This window comes from Monodon monoceros, unplaced genomic scaffold (assembly GCF_005190385.1).
Source record: "Monodon monoceros isolate NGI ecotype Baffin Bay Population unplaced genomic scaffold, NGI_Narwhal_1 Super_Scaffold_21, whole genome shotgun sequence".
Lineage (NCBI taxonomy): Eukaryota > Metazoa > Chordata > Mammalia > Artiodactyla > Monodontidae > Monodon > Monodon monoceros.
Window position 1 is genome coordinate 147,722,681 of NW_021703778.1, and position 17,883 is coordinate 147,740,563.

Sequence of the window (17,883 nt, forward strand, 5' to 3'; positions counted from 1 at the left end):
GGTGCATGCCTCTTCTCAACGCTGCCTTCAATAACTTCACATTGCTTACTTGAACTCGGCTGTAGTGGAAATCAGCCAACAAGACAAAGTCAGGGCTTTTGTTTGCTTATTTTACCACAGAGGGCCAGTTGTTAAACAATTAGTAGCATACCACTGGTCATAACCATCAATTCTTCCTCCCTCCCCCCACAGTGGAACAGAATGGAATAGAAAGGAAAATACCAGGTCCATCTATCATAAAAGTAAGAATTGTTCTGTGAGACTTTAAGTCATAAAGCTATTTATTTGAGTGTTCATATGAGATGTATTTTTTACATCTATGCATTGCAGTAAAAAAAAAAAACAGAAAGTTTGAAAGTCAGCGGTTTAGGGTCCCTTCATTTACTTTCCTCAGGTAGTTGAACGTCTACTGTTCTCCTGACCCTTAGGCAAAGAACTGGTATCCAGCGCCCTTTTTGAATTAATGATGCATCTACTATAGGAGGAATGAGACTGAATTTTTATCAGGCTAAAAATAATTGTTCTAGAATAGGAAAGGTCCCTCTGTACATCAGTTCTTTTGAACTCAAAGCTATATAAAAATTTGTTCTTAAACCTCACCAAAGGTTTTCTACAGTGAGCATGAATTTATCCTATAGTCAGAAAACAGTAATCATTATTAAATTCCAAAGATTAGAAGGCTGGTGAATAGAAGAAATCAGGTTAAAGTTCATAGTATTGTGTTACTCTCTCCCTCTTCATTTCTAGAACTCTCTATAAAGAAATTAAATCTTTTTTAAACTTTATATTGTTACTGTATTTTTTATTAATTTTACTGAAGTATAGTGATGTACAATGTTCTGTTAATTTCTGCTGTACAACAAAGTGATTCAGTTATATATATTCCTTTTCATATTCTTTTCTGTTATGGTTTATCACAGGATATTGAATATAGTTCCCTGTGCTCTACAGTAGAACCTTGTTGTTTGTCCATCTTATATATACTAGTTGGCATCTACTAATCCCCAAATCCCAATCCTTTCCCCCACAACTCCCCCCTCCTCCTTGGCAACCACAAGTCTGTTCTCTTATGTCTGCGAGTCTATTTCTGTTTCGTAGATGTGTTCATTTGTGCCATATTTTAGATTCCACATATAAGTGATATCATGGTATTTGTCTTTCTCTTTCTGATTTACTTCGCTTAGTATGATAATCTCTAGGTCCATCCATGTTGTTGCAGATGGCATTATTTCATTCTTTTTATGGCTGAGTAGTATTCCATTATATAGATATATCACATCTTCTTTATAAATAGTGCTGCTATGGACATAGGGGTGCCTGTATCTTTTCGAATTATAGTTTTGTCTGGGTATACGCCCAGGAGTGGGATTGTTGGATCATATGGCAGTTCTGTTTTTAGTTTTTTGAGGAACCTCCATACTGTTCTCCATAGTGGCTGCACCAATTTACATTCCTGCCAACAGTGCAAGAGAGTTCCCTTTTCTCCATACCCTCTCCAGCATTTATTATGTGTAGGTTTTTTAAATGATAGCCATTCTGAGCAACATTAGATGGTACCTCATTGTAGTTTTGATTTGCGTAAGAAATTAGTTCTTTTTAAGAAAGTAAAGAAACTTTTGGTGAAATAAATCATTTCCCTTTTAATGATTTAGTGATTTATCTTATAAATCCAGATTATTTACAGGTATATTACATATAAACATTTTATATAGAGACATTATATATAAACATATAAAAATATGTAAACAAATATATAAATATATATCTCAGATATGCTTAAGTGGATTATGCTTCAAAACTAAATAGATGTAGATAGATCATAGAATTAGATCCCAAGGACTTTGATTTAGATCAGCCTTGCAATTCTTAAATTTTCAAAAAAGGGAAGTTATTAAATACTCTTATGCCAAAAAAAGCTCTATGTAAATGTGTTAAATGGTCTGCCCTTAAGATACGTTATCTGAATGTAGTTAAAAAAAAGAAACACTTTTCACTGAGTGATGTCTGAAAGTCATCCAAATAGATGTATATCTTTCTATTCCGTGCTGTAACTTTATCATGCTCATCTTAGGGTTTGCTGTAATAAGAAAGTGAACCAGAATAAGGGTAATACGGTTTTTTACAGGTTTGTAAGAATTAAATATACTTTCAGAAATCAGTTGCGTTTAATTTTCTTAGAAGAATTAGGCTTATTGTCTACATGGCTTTAGTTCTTTATAGTAGAATTCCTTAAAACGGCATTTTATTAAAACTATTCAATATTCATTTGCTAGTAGGAAGTAAATCTCCCCCATGGATGGACACTTGAGCCCATGTTGGTTTTGGCATCAAAGAGTTACACCAGGTGCTTGTATTCTTCATGAGAATTCAGAAGCATTTCTGGGAGGGCATGAGCGCTTGACGGTGCTGCTGTGGTCAGCAGCTCCCTCTCCCACGTGACTGCATTTCAGCGTCACTCAGGGGCTGCCTTTGCTCTACACAAACCCCTTGCAGCTGTGCGCAGTGCCTTTGTGTCACCCAGGCAGGGTTTCATGAAATGGATCTGATGTTCTTGTGCCTGTGTTGTTCATTCCTGCATACTAGAGCTGTGCCCAGGAAGGTGAAGGGCCAGCAGGTTGGCCCTCACTCCCCAGCTGTCCCTTTCTCCTAATGTCACTCAGGATATAAATAAAGTGATTCATTCACTGTCTTTCTTACCAAACCAGAATGCTGCCAGAGTGTACTACCAGAGCCACTCAGATCCATTGGAAAGGCCTTAGGGACAAATCTAAGGCACAATTTAAAAAGTCTTTGCATTTAGGTAATTTTAAAAATGAATTTAATTTTATTTCTCCTAATCATTTCAGACCTTGGAAGGAGAAAAATAACTCCAGTTTTATGTTCATGTTGTTTGAGGTCTGGGCCTTCTTTATTAGAATGGAAGTCATGATGAATTTCTGTCTTTTCTAAACTAGAAAAGCCATGATCAGATGATGTCATGGGAAATTTGCCTCCCTTTCCTTCAGACAGCTGATGGGTGGTAGAGCACTGGTCTGGGTGTGGATTGCTGCTTATCACACGGGTCTTTTGCTATTTGCAGAAGCATAGTTTGTATTGTTAGTTGGAAGTCTTTTACTTCCCATCAGGAACGCTGCTGTGCTTCTGCTCATTTCCACAGCAGTCAATGGAATATTTACCAACCAGTCCCCCTGTAAATATTTACATGGCAAAATGCTATGAGCTTGGGCCTTGTAAAGATTTGTAAGACACGGTCTCTGCCCTGAAAAGAGGGTAGCAGGGGAAATGAGGGACACGTGCAAGACAAAGTCCCCTCCCCCCCGCTACCCCCAAAAGTTTAAGAAACAATGTTTTAGGTAATTTAGGAAAAGTCTGTCCACCATTCTGCTCGGGGAACGTATACCTTAAAGTGAGCATGGAGTGTGAATCTGCTGTGCCTTCTCCACTCCTAGGTGCCTCTCACGGTGTATTTTACCTTGGCAGAATGTCAATCCATGTTTAAAAATATTTTTATTCACTGTGTAACACAAGGCAGTTACTTTAGTCTGGTGCTAGGCTGGGAGAAAAATTGGGTTTGTTGGACTCTGATAGTTGCCAAACCAGTATAATGTATTTCACAGGTGCTTTAAGATTGTCAAAAGTAATTCTGATTTTATGTTTATGTTGCTTATTGACTTTAGAACTAACCTAATAAGATGTAACTGTTTATTTGATAAATGCCAAGTGAGTGTGTAAATAGGCAGTATGATGTATAGACATTTGACAAAAAAACAAGAAAGAAGTTCCACACTAGGACATCAAAGCAAAAAAGAAGATGGGATAACTTCAATGGCTGTTTTTTTAAAGTCCTACAAAAAAGAGCTGGCTTCTGATCATGGCCACAGAGGCAGTGAGGGGGGAAATGCAATAACATTATTATTCTATATATCCTTCCTGCCCTAATTACCCCAGCACTGGGTCACCAGGCAGGAGCAGGGATTAAAGCAGCTCCAGACTAGAATTATGGCAGATGTAAGGGACAACTGGCAAATCTCAAGGTGAGAGTCTAACTGGAGACCTTTCACATAAAGATGGGACCCCAAAGGGCTGTATTCTCCATGTGAAGGTTAACCAGAAATAAACCTCCCCTCCCACCTGTGCTCTACCCGCTTAGGCACTGAAAGAAATTGCCTGTCTTGAACCTTGGTGGTGAGTGAGATGGAGTAGAGGACTCCCCCTTATCATTTATAACCACACACTGGCTCTCATGTAAGCTTGGGCATGAATCATATTCCCTAGGTGCTCCAAAAAACTTCAAACTGAGAATTTTGTTTAAGGTGGTCCTAAGCTAGTGGTGGCCCCAGGCATCCAGTAGCATTAAATACATATTTTTTCTGGAGAAATCCTCCTTCAACTCAAATCTCAAATAATTCCCACAGGTAACATTCTGAGAACTGTGGTATCACAGTTTAAAATTACAAAACAAAAAAGAAAACACAGCGCCATAAGCAAAAATCAGCAAAAATAACAGATAACAATATCAGACCTGCAAAGACTAAGATATTGAAATTACCAGACATGCAATTTAAAACAAAAAATTCTCATATGTTTAGAGAAATTAAAGGGGGGAATAAAAATATGAGTAAAACCAAGAGGTTAAACTTATGACCAAGCAGATTTGAAAAAGAACTAAGTAGCACTTTCAGAATTGAAAAAATATAGTAGTTAAAGTTTAAAATTCAACGAATGGGCTTAGCTGCAGACTAGATCCAGCTGATGGGAGATTTAATGAGCTGAAGATGTATTTAAAGCAATTACCTGGAATGTAGCACAGAAAGAAAAAGTGGTGGAAAACCCAAGTGAGACGCCCTAATAGACATCTAACTGGAGTTCTGGAAGAAAAATGGGGCAGGGACAATTTTTGAAGAGCTCACAGCTAGAAATTTTCCAAAGCTAATGAAAGATACACAAATTGCTAATGAAAGATACACAAATTGCAGTGAATCACAAGAAATCCACACCTAGACACACCATACTAAAACTTTAGAATACCAAAGACAAAGAAAAGATGTTAAAAGCAGCTAGAGAGAAAAGAAGCCTTACCAAAGGAATGCCAATTTGGTTGAGAGCATACTGCTCAACAGCAAGAGTGGAACCCAAAACGCAGTTTAATCTTGCCATTGATGACAAGAAACAATTACCAAACCAGAAATGTACTTAAAGCAAAAACACCTTTCAAGGATAAAGATGAAATAAAGACACTTTTCAATGCATAAAGCCCCAAAGAATTTGTCCCTACCAAACCTCCACAAAAGGAAAGAATCTAAAGAACGTATTTCAAATAGAAAAAGATGATACCAGAAAAAGGTCTGAGATGCAAGGAGGAATTATGAGCAAAGAATGTGTAAAAATATGGGCAAATGTAAACATAATAACCAGTGAAGTGATAATTACGTTCTTGTGTGGTTAAAAGAGAGAGAGGGAATGAAAATATCCAACATCAATATCATACAAATCAAGAGAGAGGGTATGATCAGAGTTAAAGTAGTCTAACCTGACATTGTACAATAAAAAGGTGAAGGTATTGATTAACTTCAGCTTTACATAGTTTATACAAATGCAAAAATGAATAGAGTAACTGCTAAAAGATTAGAAATGTGAAACTTCCAAAATAGTCAAGAGGAAATGAAATGAGAAAAATAATAAATCCATAAGGATGAAAAGAAAACACAGAAAAGGTAGAACAAATAGAAAACACACTTAAGATTGTAGAAATAAATAAAAATAATAGTAATTACAAAAATATGAGTGGACTAAATGTTCCAGTGAAAGTCAAAGACTGATTCATTGGACAGATATTTACTGAGCATCTACTATGTGCTACACATTACTGTCAGCACTAGGCACACAGCACAGATCAGTGAACAAAACAACCAAAAATCCCTAATGGGAGAGATAGACAACAAACCAAATGTAACACAAATAGTACATTAGGTAGTGGTGAGTGTTCTTAGAGAAAAAGAAAAGCCATGAAAGGAGATAGAGAATAGGAGAGGCACTATTCTAAACAGAGTAGTCAAGAAGAGTGTCATTTGAGTGAAGCCCTGAAGGAGGCGAGGGAATGAGCTGGTGGTCATGAAGGGAAGGGAATTCCAGGCAGAGGGAACAGCATGAGCACATGCCTTGAAGGAGATCATGGCTGCTGTATTTGGGAAAGACAAGCACACCAGCGGGGCTGCAGTGTGGGGAGCGAAGGAGAGAGTGGGCACAGATGGGCCTCAAGAGATGACGAGGGGCCAGACTATGAAGGACCCCACGATCCAAAGCTGGTTAAAAGAGACACATCTCAAATATAAGTATATAAAAAGGATGAAAGGAAAAGGCTGGAAAACGATATACCAGGGGCATGTAGCTATAGTCATCAGACAAATAGATTTTTTTTAATATGAGTAATATTTTTTGAACATCTTTATTGGAGTATAATTGCTTTACAATGGTGTGTTAGTTTCTGCTTTATAACAAAGTGAATCAGCTATACACATACATATATCCACATATCTCCTCCCTCTTGCATCTCCATCCCACCCCTCTAGGTGGTCACAGAGCACCGAGCTGATCTCCCTGTGCTATGCGGCTGCTTCCCACGAGCTATCTGTTTTACATTTGGTAGTGTATATATGTCCATGCCACTCTCCCACTTCGTCCCAACTTACCCTTCCCCCTCCCTGTGTCCTCAAGTCCATTCTCTATATCTGCATCTTTATTCCTGTCCTGCCCCTAGGTTTTTCAGAACCATCAAAAAAACCAAACAACCCAATCCAAAAATGGGCAGAAGACCTAAATAGACATTTCTCCAAAGAAGATACACAGATTGCCAACAAACACATGGAAGGATGCTCAACATCACTAATCATCAGAGAAATGCAAATCAAAACTACAATGAGGTATCATCTTACACCGGTCAGAATGGCCATCATCAAAAACTAAACAAATCGATTTTAAGGCAAAAAGCATGTCAAGAAATAAAGAGGGGGCTTCCCTGGTGGCGCAGTGGTTGAGAGTCCGCCTGCCGATGCAGGGGACATGGGTTCGTGCCCCGGTCCGGGAAGATCCCACATGCCGCGCAGTGGCTGGGCCCGTGAGCCATGGCCGCTGAGCCTGCGCATCCGGAGCCTGTGCTCCACAACGGGAGGGGCCACAGCAGTGAGAGGCCCGCGTGCCGCAAAAAAAAAAAAAAAAGAAATAAAGAGGATCACTACATTATGGCTAAAAGTTCTAAAGATTCACCAGGAAAGTATTTAACTTTTTCTTGTTGACTTATTTTAACTAGTATATTTACTGACTTTTAAAATTAAATACAATGCATACTTATGAAAAATATATTGGGCAGAAATGAAGAGAACCGCAAAGAGAGATAGACAGATCCGTCTTCATAATGGAATGTTTTAATGTAACTCAGTAATTGGTAGATAAAGCAGTCTTAAAATCTTGAAAACATTTTAGGAAATTTGAACCACACAGTTAACAGGCTTGATATAATAGATATGTATAGAACATCACACTAAGTAAGTGCGTAATACACATTCTTTGCAAGTGTCTGTGGAGTATTTGTGGAAACTATGTAATAGGCCTTAAATCACATTTCAAAGACCATATTCCCTGATCACAATGCCATAACAAAAAGGTAACTGGAAAATCCTCATGTGTTTAGAAATTAAGAAAGAGTTAACTCATCAGAAAAATCATAATTAGAAAATACTATTTATCAAAACCTGAGGGATATTAAAAAGTAATATTAGAGGAAAATTTATACAGTACTAGGGAAAGAGGAGAGGCTGAAAGTTAAGGTGCTAAGTATCTGACTTAAGAAGTTAAAAAAAAGAACAACAACATAAATTCAAAGATTATAAAGACAAAAGAGGAAATTAATAAAATAGAAAATGAACTCACAGTTGTGAGGAACAAATAGGGACATTATTATACATCCTTCAGAGATTAAACAGATGGTAGGAAGATACTATGGATAACCTTACTTTGATACATCTTTTAAACTTTGGTGAGATGGATACAATTTTAGTATTTAGCTTATAAAAATTTACTCAAGAAGAAATATAAAGCCCAAATATTCTTTTAATTATTAGGAAATTGAATCAAGAACAGGTCTTACCGCAAATTCAACACTAGGCTTTTATGGTTTTACTGGCCATCCAAGGATCAGATATACCAATCTTCCACAAACTGTTCCAGAGTAGCGGAAAAGAGGGAACACTTCCTAACTCTTATTATCATCTTAATATCAAACCCTAACAAAGACAGTCCCCCACCCCCCAAAAGTTCTAAAATTATAAGATCTTAATTGTGGGTATAAATGTGAAAAAGCCTGAATAGAACATTAGCAAACTGAGTCCAGCAATGTTAAAAAAGACCTCATGATCAAGTTAGGTCCATCCCAGAGATTCAAGATTGTGTAATATTTAAAAATCGACTAATGTAATTTTCTGCAGTAACAGATTAAAGGGGAAAAAAGTCATATGCTCCTCTCAATGGATACAGAATGAGCATTTGATAAATTCAATACCCTCATGACTTTAAAAAAATTCCTACCTAAGTAAGAAGAAGGGAACCTAATGATAGAGTATCTCTACAAAAAAGCAACAGTAACTATCATGCTATTAGTTGGGAAACCTTGAAAATATTCCCTTTAAGATGCAGAGCAAGACGAGGGAACCCATCACTTCTATCGAGTGTTGTACTGAAAGTCCTAGTCAGTAAAGTAGAACAAGGAAAATAAATGACCTAAGAATCATAAAGGAAGAAGCAAATCTGCCATTATTCTTACATAATGTATTTGTCTGATTGGAGACCCAAAACGAATGTTCAAGTAAATTATTAGCTCTGTAGCTGATTCACTTTGTTATAAAGCAGAAATTAACACACCATTGTAAAGCAATTATACTCCAATAAAGATGTTAAAAAAAATTATTAGCTCTATAGGAGTTTTCCAAAATCAATTACATTTCTGTACATCAGCAACAAACAGGTAGAGTGTGTGATTATACAAAAGATACCCTTTGTATCAAAGTTATAATCATCAAAACATATAATGTACCTAGGGAAAAATCTAACAAAAGATATGTAAGACCTAGTATTTAAAAAATTACAAAACCCTATGGAGAGTCACTTTAAAAAAAAATTAATGGAGAGAGAAACATGTACATAGATTAAAAGTCAGTTTGGTAAGATGTTGGTTCAGTATATGCAAATCAGTCAATGTGATACACCATATTAACAAATTAAGGAATAAAACCATATGATCATCTCAATAGATGCAGAAAAAGCTTTTGACAAAATTCAACACCCATTTATGATAAAAACTCTCTAGAAAATGGGCATAGAGGGAACCTACCTCACTATAATAAAGGCCATATATGACAAAACCACAGCAAATATCATTCTCAATGGTGAGAAACTGAAAGCATTTACACTAAGATCAGGAAAAGGACAAGGATGTCCACTCTCATCACTCTTCTTCAACATAGTTTTGGAAGCCCTAGCCACGGCAGTCAGAGAAGAAAAAGAAATAAAAGGAATACAAATTGGAAAAGAAGAAGTCAAACTGTCACTGCTTGCAGATGGCATGATACTATACATAGAAAATCCTAAAGATGCCACCAGAAAACTACTAGAACTAAGCAATGAATTTGGTAAGGTTGCAGGATGCAAAATTGATGCACAGGGAGTCCTTGGTGGCACAGTGGTTAAGAATCCACCTGCCAATGCAGGGGACACGGGTTCGAGCCCTGGTCTGGGAAGATCCCACATGCTGCAGAGCAACTAAGCCCATGTACCACAACTACTAAGCCTGCACTCTAGAGCCTACGAGCCACAACTACTGAGCCCGTGTGCCACAACTACTGAAGCCCATGCGCCTAGAGCCTGTGCTCCACAACAGAAGAAGCCACCACAATGAGAAGCCCATGCACCGCAATGAAGAATAGCCCCCACTCGCTACAACTAGAGAAAGCCTGCATGCAGCAACAAAGACCCAACACAGCCAAAAATAAAATAAATAAATTTTTTAAAAATTGATGCACAGAAATCTTTTGCATTCCTATACACTAACAACAAAATATCAGAAAGAGAAATTAAGGAAATAACCCCACTTACCATTGCAACAAAAAGAATAAAATACCTAGGAATAAACCTCCCTAAGGAGGCAAAAGACTGGTACTCAGAAAACTATAAAACACTGATGAAAGAGATCAAAGATGACATAAACAGATGGAGAAATATACCATGTTCTTGGATTGGAAGAATCAATATTGTGAAAATGACTATACTACCCAAAGCAATCTACAGATTCAGTGCAATCCCTATCAAACTACCAATGGCATTCTTCACAGAATTAGAACAAAAAAGTTTACAATTTGTGTGGAAACACAAAAGACCCCGAATAGCCAAAGCAATCTTGAGAAAGAAAAATGGAGCTGGAGGAATCAGGCTCCCTGACTGGAGACTATATTACAAAGCTACAGTAATCAAGACAGTATGGTACTGGCACAAAAACAGAAATATACATCAATGGAACAGGATAGAAAGCCCAGAGATAAACCCACGTACCTATGGTCACCTAATTTATGACAAATCAGGCAAGAATATACAATGAAGAAAAGACAGCCTCTTCAATAAGTGCTGCTGGGAAAACTGGGTAGCTACATGTAAAAGAATGAAATTAGAACACTCCCTAACACCATACACAAACATAATAAACTCAAAATGGATTAAAGACCCAAATGTAAGACCGGACAGTATAAAACTCTTAAAGGAAAACATAGGAAAAACACTCTGACGTAAACCACAGCAAGATCTTTGTTGACCCACCTCCTAGAGTAATGAAAATAAAAACAAAAATAAACAAATGGGACCTAATGAAACTTAAAAGCTTTTGCACAGCAAAGGAAACCATAAACAAGACAGCCCTCAGAATGGGAGAAAATATTTACAAACGAAGCCACTGACAAAGGAGTAATCTCCAAAATATACAAACAGCTAATGCAGCTCAATATCAGAAAAACAAACAACCCAATTAAAAAATGGGCAGAAGACCTAAATAGACATTTCACCAAAGAAGACATACAGATGGCCAAGAGGCACATGAAAAGATGCTCAACATGACTAATTATTGGAGAAATGCAAATCAAAACTACAATGAGGTTATCACCTCACACCAGTCAGAATAGTAGTCATCAAAAAATCTACAAACAATAAATGCTGGAGAGGGTGTGAGGAAAAGGGAACCCTCTTGCACTGTTGGTGGGAACGTAAATTGATACAGCCACTATGGAGAACAGTATGGAGGTTCCTTAAAAAACTAAAAGTAGAACTACCATATGACCCAGCAATCCCACTACCGGGCATATACCCTGAGAAAACCATAATTCAAAAGGACACATGGACCCCAATGTTCATTGCAGCACTGTTTACAATAGCCAGGACATGGAAACAACCTAAATGTCCAACGACAGATGAATGGCTAAGGAAGCTGTGGTACATATATAAAATGGAATATTAGCCATAAAAAGGAACGAAATTGGGTCATTTGTAGAGACGTGGATGGACCTAGAGTCTGTCATACAGAGTGAAGTAAGCCAGAAAGAGGAAAAGAAATATCGTATATTAACACATACATGTGGAATCTAGAAAAATGGTACAGATAAATCTATTTGCAGGGCAGGAATAGAGACGTAGATGTAGGGAACGGGCATGTGGACATGGGGCAGATGAGGAGAGTGGGGGACGAATTGGGAGATTAGGATTGACATATATACACTACCATGCGTAAAATAGATAGCTAGTGGGAACATGCTATAGAGCACAGGAAGCTCAGCTCGGTGCTCTGTGACGACCTAGATGGGTGGGATGGGGGGGTGGGGGTGGGAGGGAGGTCTAAGAGGGAGGGGATACATGTATACATATAGCTGATTCACTTCATTGTACAGCAGAAACTAACACAACATTGTAAAGCAATTATATTCCAATTTTAAAAAATTATAAAACCCTATGGAGAGTCACTTAAAAAAAATTAATGGAGAGAGAAACATGTTCATAGATTAAAAGTCAGTTTGGTAAGATGTCAGTTCATCCCAAAATTTATCTATAGATTGGCCAGGATATTAATTGTTCTTTTTTTTTTCTTTTTTTAACTTAAGTTGATTCTGAAATTTACATGAAAGGGAAAAGGGTCAAGCCTAACCCTTATACTCTTAAATAATGGAAATGAGAGATAGGGAGCCATGTGTGACTTGTCTTACTAGATACCAAAAATTATTATCAAGATTATTATCAAGGGAGACTTCCTTGTGTGGGAAAAAAATGAAAGTAGATCTGTTCTTCATACCCTACACAATTTTAGTTTGAATTAAAAGCTTAAATACAAAAGGCAAAAGTGTCAGTATTTTTGTAAGACGCTCTAGGACAATACATTATGACCATAATGTAAGGGAAAGATTTCTTAAATTAGACCCAGAAAGTGCAGACTAGAAAGGTGAAAACTGATCAGTTTGACTTTGTTCAAATTAGGAACTTCTGTTCTAAGACACCATAAAGATGTTGTGGGGTTTTTGTTTTGTTTTCCTTTTATCCTTAAGTTCTTCTCTATTAGAAATACATGCTAAAGTATTTATGAGTGAAATGATGCGTTATCTTGGGTTTTCTTTGAAGTATTCCAGGAGAAAAAACATGGGGAGAGAGATGGAACAAAAATGGTAGGACGTTGATAATTATCGAAGCTAGAGGATGAGAACAGGAAGGTGTCATACTATTCTAGTTTGTGTGTATGTTTGAAATTTATTTTAAAAAGTTTTTTAAAGAAACCATCCATTTTTATGGTGACTGCCCTGGGTTTTCTGCAAGTTTTAACATTTAAAACAAAATCATTTTCTGAAAAGGTCACTTGTTAAGTGTATATCTAAATGCAATCTAATTTTTATCTCTGAACAGGACTTTCCTTATAAATTAATAAATCATGAAACAACCTCTTTAAAAAAAAAAGATACCCTAAAGAGATTGAAGAAACAAGTCACAAACTTGGTGACGGTGTTTGCCACACACCCTCAAAAAATTAGTATCCAGGTTTTAAGCAAAGAACTTTAAAAATCAATAAATAGTTTCTTAGATATGACATCAAAAGCATAAGCAACAAAAGAAAAAATAGACAAACTGGACATCATCAAAATTTTTAAATTTTTTGCTTCAGAGGACACCGTCGAAATGACAACCCACAGAATGGGAGAAAATATTTGCAAATTATGTATGTAATAAGGGACTTGTATCTAGAATATGTAGAGAAGTCTTAAAACTCAATGATTAAAAAGACAACTCAATTTTTTAAATGGGCAATGGATCTGAACAAGGCATTTCTGCACAGAAGATATACAGTGCCAATTAGCATATGAAAACATTCTCAATGGCATTAGCTACTAGGGAAATGCAAATCAAAAGCATAGCAGAATACCACTTCATACCCACCAGGATGGCAGTATTCAAAAAAAGACAATAACAAGTGTTGAGGATGTGGAGAAATTGGAAGCTTCATACTCTGCTTGTGGAAATGCAAAATGGTGCAACTGCTTTGGGAAACAGTTTGGCAGGTCCCCAAACCATTAAACATAGAGTTACCATTATAACCCAGCAATATGTATATAACCCAACAGAAATGAAGACATATGTCCAAACAAAAACTTCCACTTGAATGTTTTCAGCAGCATTATTAATAATATCCAAGGTGTAGAAACAGCCCAAATACCCATCAACTTATGAGTGAATAAATAAATATAGTATATATACACAATAGAGTATTATTCAGCCATTAAAAGGGATAGCATACTGATGCATGCTACAATGTGGATGACCCTTGAAAACATTATGGTAAGTGAAAGAAGCCAGACACAAAGGACCACATATTATATGATTCCACTTAATATGCAATGTCCAGAATAGGCAAATCTATAGAGACAGAAAGTAGATTAATGGTTGCCTAGGTCTGGGGGGATGAGATGTATGGGGGTGATGGCTGAGATGTGGGTTTCCATTTCCTTTCGATGAATATGTTCTAGACTTGATAGTGGTGATGGATGCACTCTGAATATACTAAAAGTCACTGAATTTTACACATTGAATGGGTAAATTGAATGGTGTGGAATTATATCTCAACCGAGCTGTTTAAAAACATCAAGAAGCAACAACTCGATAGGAAAATAAGCAAAAGGCATTTTGCAGAAGACAAAACATGTGTGTGTGATACTAGATACTTGAGAAGATGCTCAGCCTCATTCCTAATCAGTCCGCTGCTAACTAAAACCACAGTAGGGTACCACCATATCCTCACTTGATTCGCAAAAATTTTAAATTCAGGCAATACCGCTTCTCCACATGTAGAGGAGGTTGAGGTTGGGGGGGAAGCTCATCCACCGGCAGAGGGGGTATGAATTGGTACAATTGCTTTGGAAAATAAGCTGGCATTATTTTTAGAGGGTTGAAGATGCAAGTATTTATGACCCAACAATTCCACTCCTAAGTATCTATCTAAAGAAATTCTTCCAGTTGTGTACTGAGATCACATACAAGAAGAGTCACATAATAAAATAGCACTATAAAATTCAAAACCACATAAAACTAAAATAAAATGTGTAGGGATATAAGTATACGTAGTAAATAGACATGTTTTTTAAAAGCAAACAAGGGGAAGATAAACCCAAAATTCAAGATAGTGGAAATGAGAAAGAATTGGGAGGGTCTCACAGGGGATTTAGGGTAATAGTAATGTTCCTTTTCTTAAACTGGATGGAGAAATGTAGATGTGTATTTTGGGGGTGGAGGCAGGGGGTACAAGGCAGAGCGTTATCTGATAACCCAGCACGGAGGGAAGATTTAGACAAACTCTAGAGCGTACATAGAGCAATTCTTCCATGTGGTTCAATATTGAATGCTAATAATGCTGACTCTGAGTTTCTAGAAGAGGCTAACTTACTTAGCATCTTTTATTTAAGAAGCAGAAGGGATAAAATGTTCTTATGGGGGGTCGGGAGAAACTAAGAAAACGACACAACAAAGAAGCAGCAGCAGGATGGGAGTGTTTTAGAACCGTTTCCAACAAAAGTAGTTAAAATTAATAGCTTTTTACTTCAAAGTGATCTTCATGTATTTGGGCCACAGCTACTTTATTCTTCAGTAATGCTAACTAATCCAAACATTCCTGTAAATTAGTAAAACCCCACGTGCTCATTTCAGATACTCAGTGGTTGGTTGACTTCCTCTTTTTCAGATCCTGCTCACACTAAAAGATGAAGCACAGACACGCGGAGGAGGAGCCTATCCACTACTCCACTACTCCTGGGTGCGTGACTCCAGTGAAGCATCCGCCGGTGCTGCAAGGGGTCCAGAGTATTTTTTTTTTTTTTGCTGTTTCAGTCCCCAGTGCCTACCAGCAGAAGTGGCAGTAGATTGTTACCTATCAGCCAATCCAGACTTTTCCTGAGACGACAGGAAAACACGTCAGCTCGGTTTCAGTGGAACTTGGCAGTGGGGACATTCAGCGGAAGCGATATATACCCCATCAGAGCACACGTGTATCTTTTACCCCTTTCACCCCTTCTCCCACCTGCTTAGGTCTTCTCTGTCCCTCTCCTGCTACCACACAGAGATGATATAAAAGAGGCTCTTTGGCTATTTGCATTTTGCTTCCTCTTCTTTTCCAGATTGCAGTATTAAGCTTTACCTCCTAAAAGCCTAAAATCCCAACAACATTATGTACCAAAGTTGTTCTTCCCTTGCAAGAGGGTTTGGGGGAAAGGGGGAGTTTATATCACAAGTTTCCCGGAGAGTGAAAAAAAGTCCGTGTGCTGCTGACCACATGAGCCATGGTAAAGGCACCCTTTGGAATTACTGATTTCTAAAATGAATAAAGTAAGTCTATTTTTATTTTCTTTTTTTTCCATTTACTAAGTTCCAAACAATCAGTATTCACAAACGAGACTGAAATAGGCCCAACTTCTCATTTTATTTCATTGCTGGGCAATTTTTTAAACTTCAGGTAAGAAACGTGAGCTATAAAGAGATGTTTTATTCTTATATTTGGTTTCAACAGATGGTGGGTCCAGGCTCTTCCCCAGGGGCAGCTCCAGCACCTGGGAGGCTGGGGCGTGCACACGTCTCCATTATCAGACCCCAGCAGACGGGTCCTCCAGTGGCACGTGAATCTGTATCCAGTTGCACAGTGTTTACCTAAACAGCTCATCAGAACGATGCAGCTCAGCCCCCTGGTTGCTTTCTGCTTTCCCTCTGCTTTCCCTCTGCTTTCCTGCTTCCTCATCTGTCCTAGGTCCTCTCTCTGGCCTCCACTGGAGAAAAGGTTGAAAGGTGACTGCAGAGCCCATTGAAGGTTGACTTAGCTGCCACAAGGAGTTATTGGGGGAGAATCCAGCATCTGGGGTTTCCACAACAAAGTCCTATAGATTCAGCATTGAAATCCTAAAAGAAAAAGGACCCCCAAAAAGGCAAAGAGAAGAAGGGCTCTATTGCCTTCCTGGTGAATGAAAACAGGTTTGAGCCCATTGAAGCATTCTGTTTGCTTGTGAGGGATGAAGTCTGTCAGTTGTGGGAGAAAAGAGAGCATTCCAGGTGTTCCTGTGACTTCTGGTTAGTAGTTTGAGGACCATCTTAACTGTTTTGCTAATTTGGTTATGAATTGGTTAGTAGACAAATTAGAATTCCTTCATAGTCCCCTGCTGATGTGTAGAATTGGGAAATAAGGTGTTTGGGGAGACTCACCATACGGTTCTTGTAAAAAAGCATAAGAGGGTATATGTCCAGTAAAAGAACTTTTCGACCAACTAGAGTGTTTGGAATTGCCCTAGGTAACCATCAGAATTGAATCCTCAGGCTGAATTTCTTACTGCATTCACCATGTGCTGATCAGGTGTAAGACCAGACTCCAGATCTCTTCCTTCATTTACCCAAGTACTTTAGTGTCATTATTATTGGTATTGGACTTCTCTTGGTAACAAACCAGGCAAATCATATGATCCTCCCTCCAACAGTAGTGTCCCTCCTTACCCTTCCCCAAAACAGGCACATATTTTTACAGATGGACAGACAAATGGTTTAAGTTTCTATAGTGCCTGTAAGTGACATGTCGAATGGGGAGGCTGGGAATACTAATAATGCTGACTCTGAGTTTCTAGAAAAGGCTGAAGACCCCTGCCCATATTTGTATCAGCTAAGATAAGAATAGAGTCTAACATAAAAAGAAGATTTGGGATCACAGTGGGTCTGTTTCCTTTGGGATACTTCAGGAAACACTGCTCATTGCCTTGGTTCATTAGGATGAACCCTCAGGCCAACGTTCTAATGATGTCTGATGGGGTTGGATAAAAAGGAGGGTTTGGGACTTACCTGGCAGTGCAGTGGTTCAGACGCTGCGCTTCCACTGCTGGGGGCTCGGGTTTGATACTTGGTCGGGGAACTAAGATCCCACATGCCGCAGTGCAGCCAAAAAGAAAAAAAAATGTTTATTCTAGGCCCTGTAAGATTATTTCCCTCTTCCTCATTTAAGCCTCAAGGACCAACGATGTCAGGTATAAGGCACTGCTTCTCAAAATACAGTTTTTAGGTAGGCTGGACCTACCCCAGTTCTAAAGTCATCTCTAAAGCTGCAGCCTGAAATTGTACATTTTAAATAAGCACCTGAGTGATTCTTCTGCCCATTGAAATTTGAGAAGGACTGCCATCAATGAATAGACTGAAATTTGGGCTGGCTATGGCCATGGCTGAAGAGCTAGGCATGCTGCATCCCCTCTTCATACCCACTGGCTCCCTTGGGTAAGACAGAGCACAGTGCCACCAGATATG

At 38.1% G+C, this 17,883-nt stretch overlaps 1 protein-coding gene across 1 annotated transcript in view; it reads left to right on the forward strand.

Annotated features, from left to right (window-relative positions):
- Nucleotides 1-15,909, forward strand: part of TTLL5 (tubulin tyrosine ligase like 5) — a 307,505-nt gene extending 291,596 nt beyond the window's left edge. The window contains exon 33 of the mRNA XM_029239548.1: nt 15,299-15,909. Coding sequence (XP_029095381.1) covers nt 15,299-15,321 — 23 coding nt within the window. The 3' untranslated portion in view covers nt 15,322-15,909. The remainder of the gene's footprint in view (nt 1-15,298) is intronic.
- Nucleotides 15,910-17,883: the final 1,974 nt, after the last annotated feature.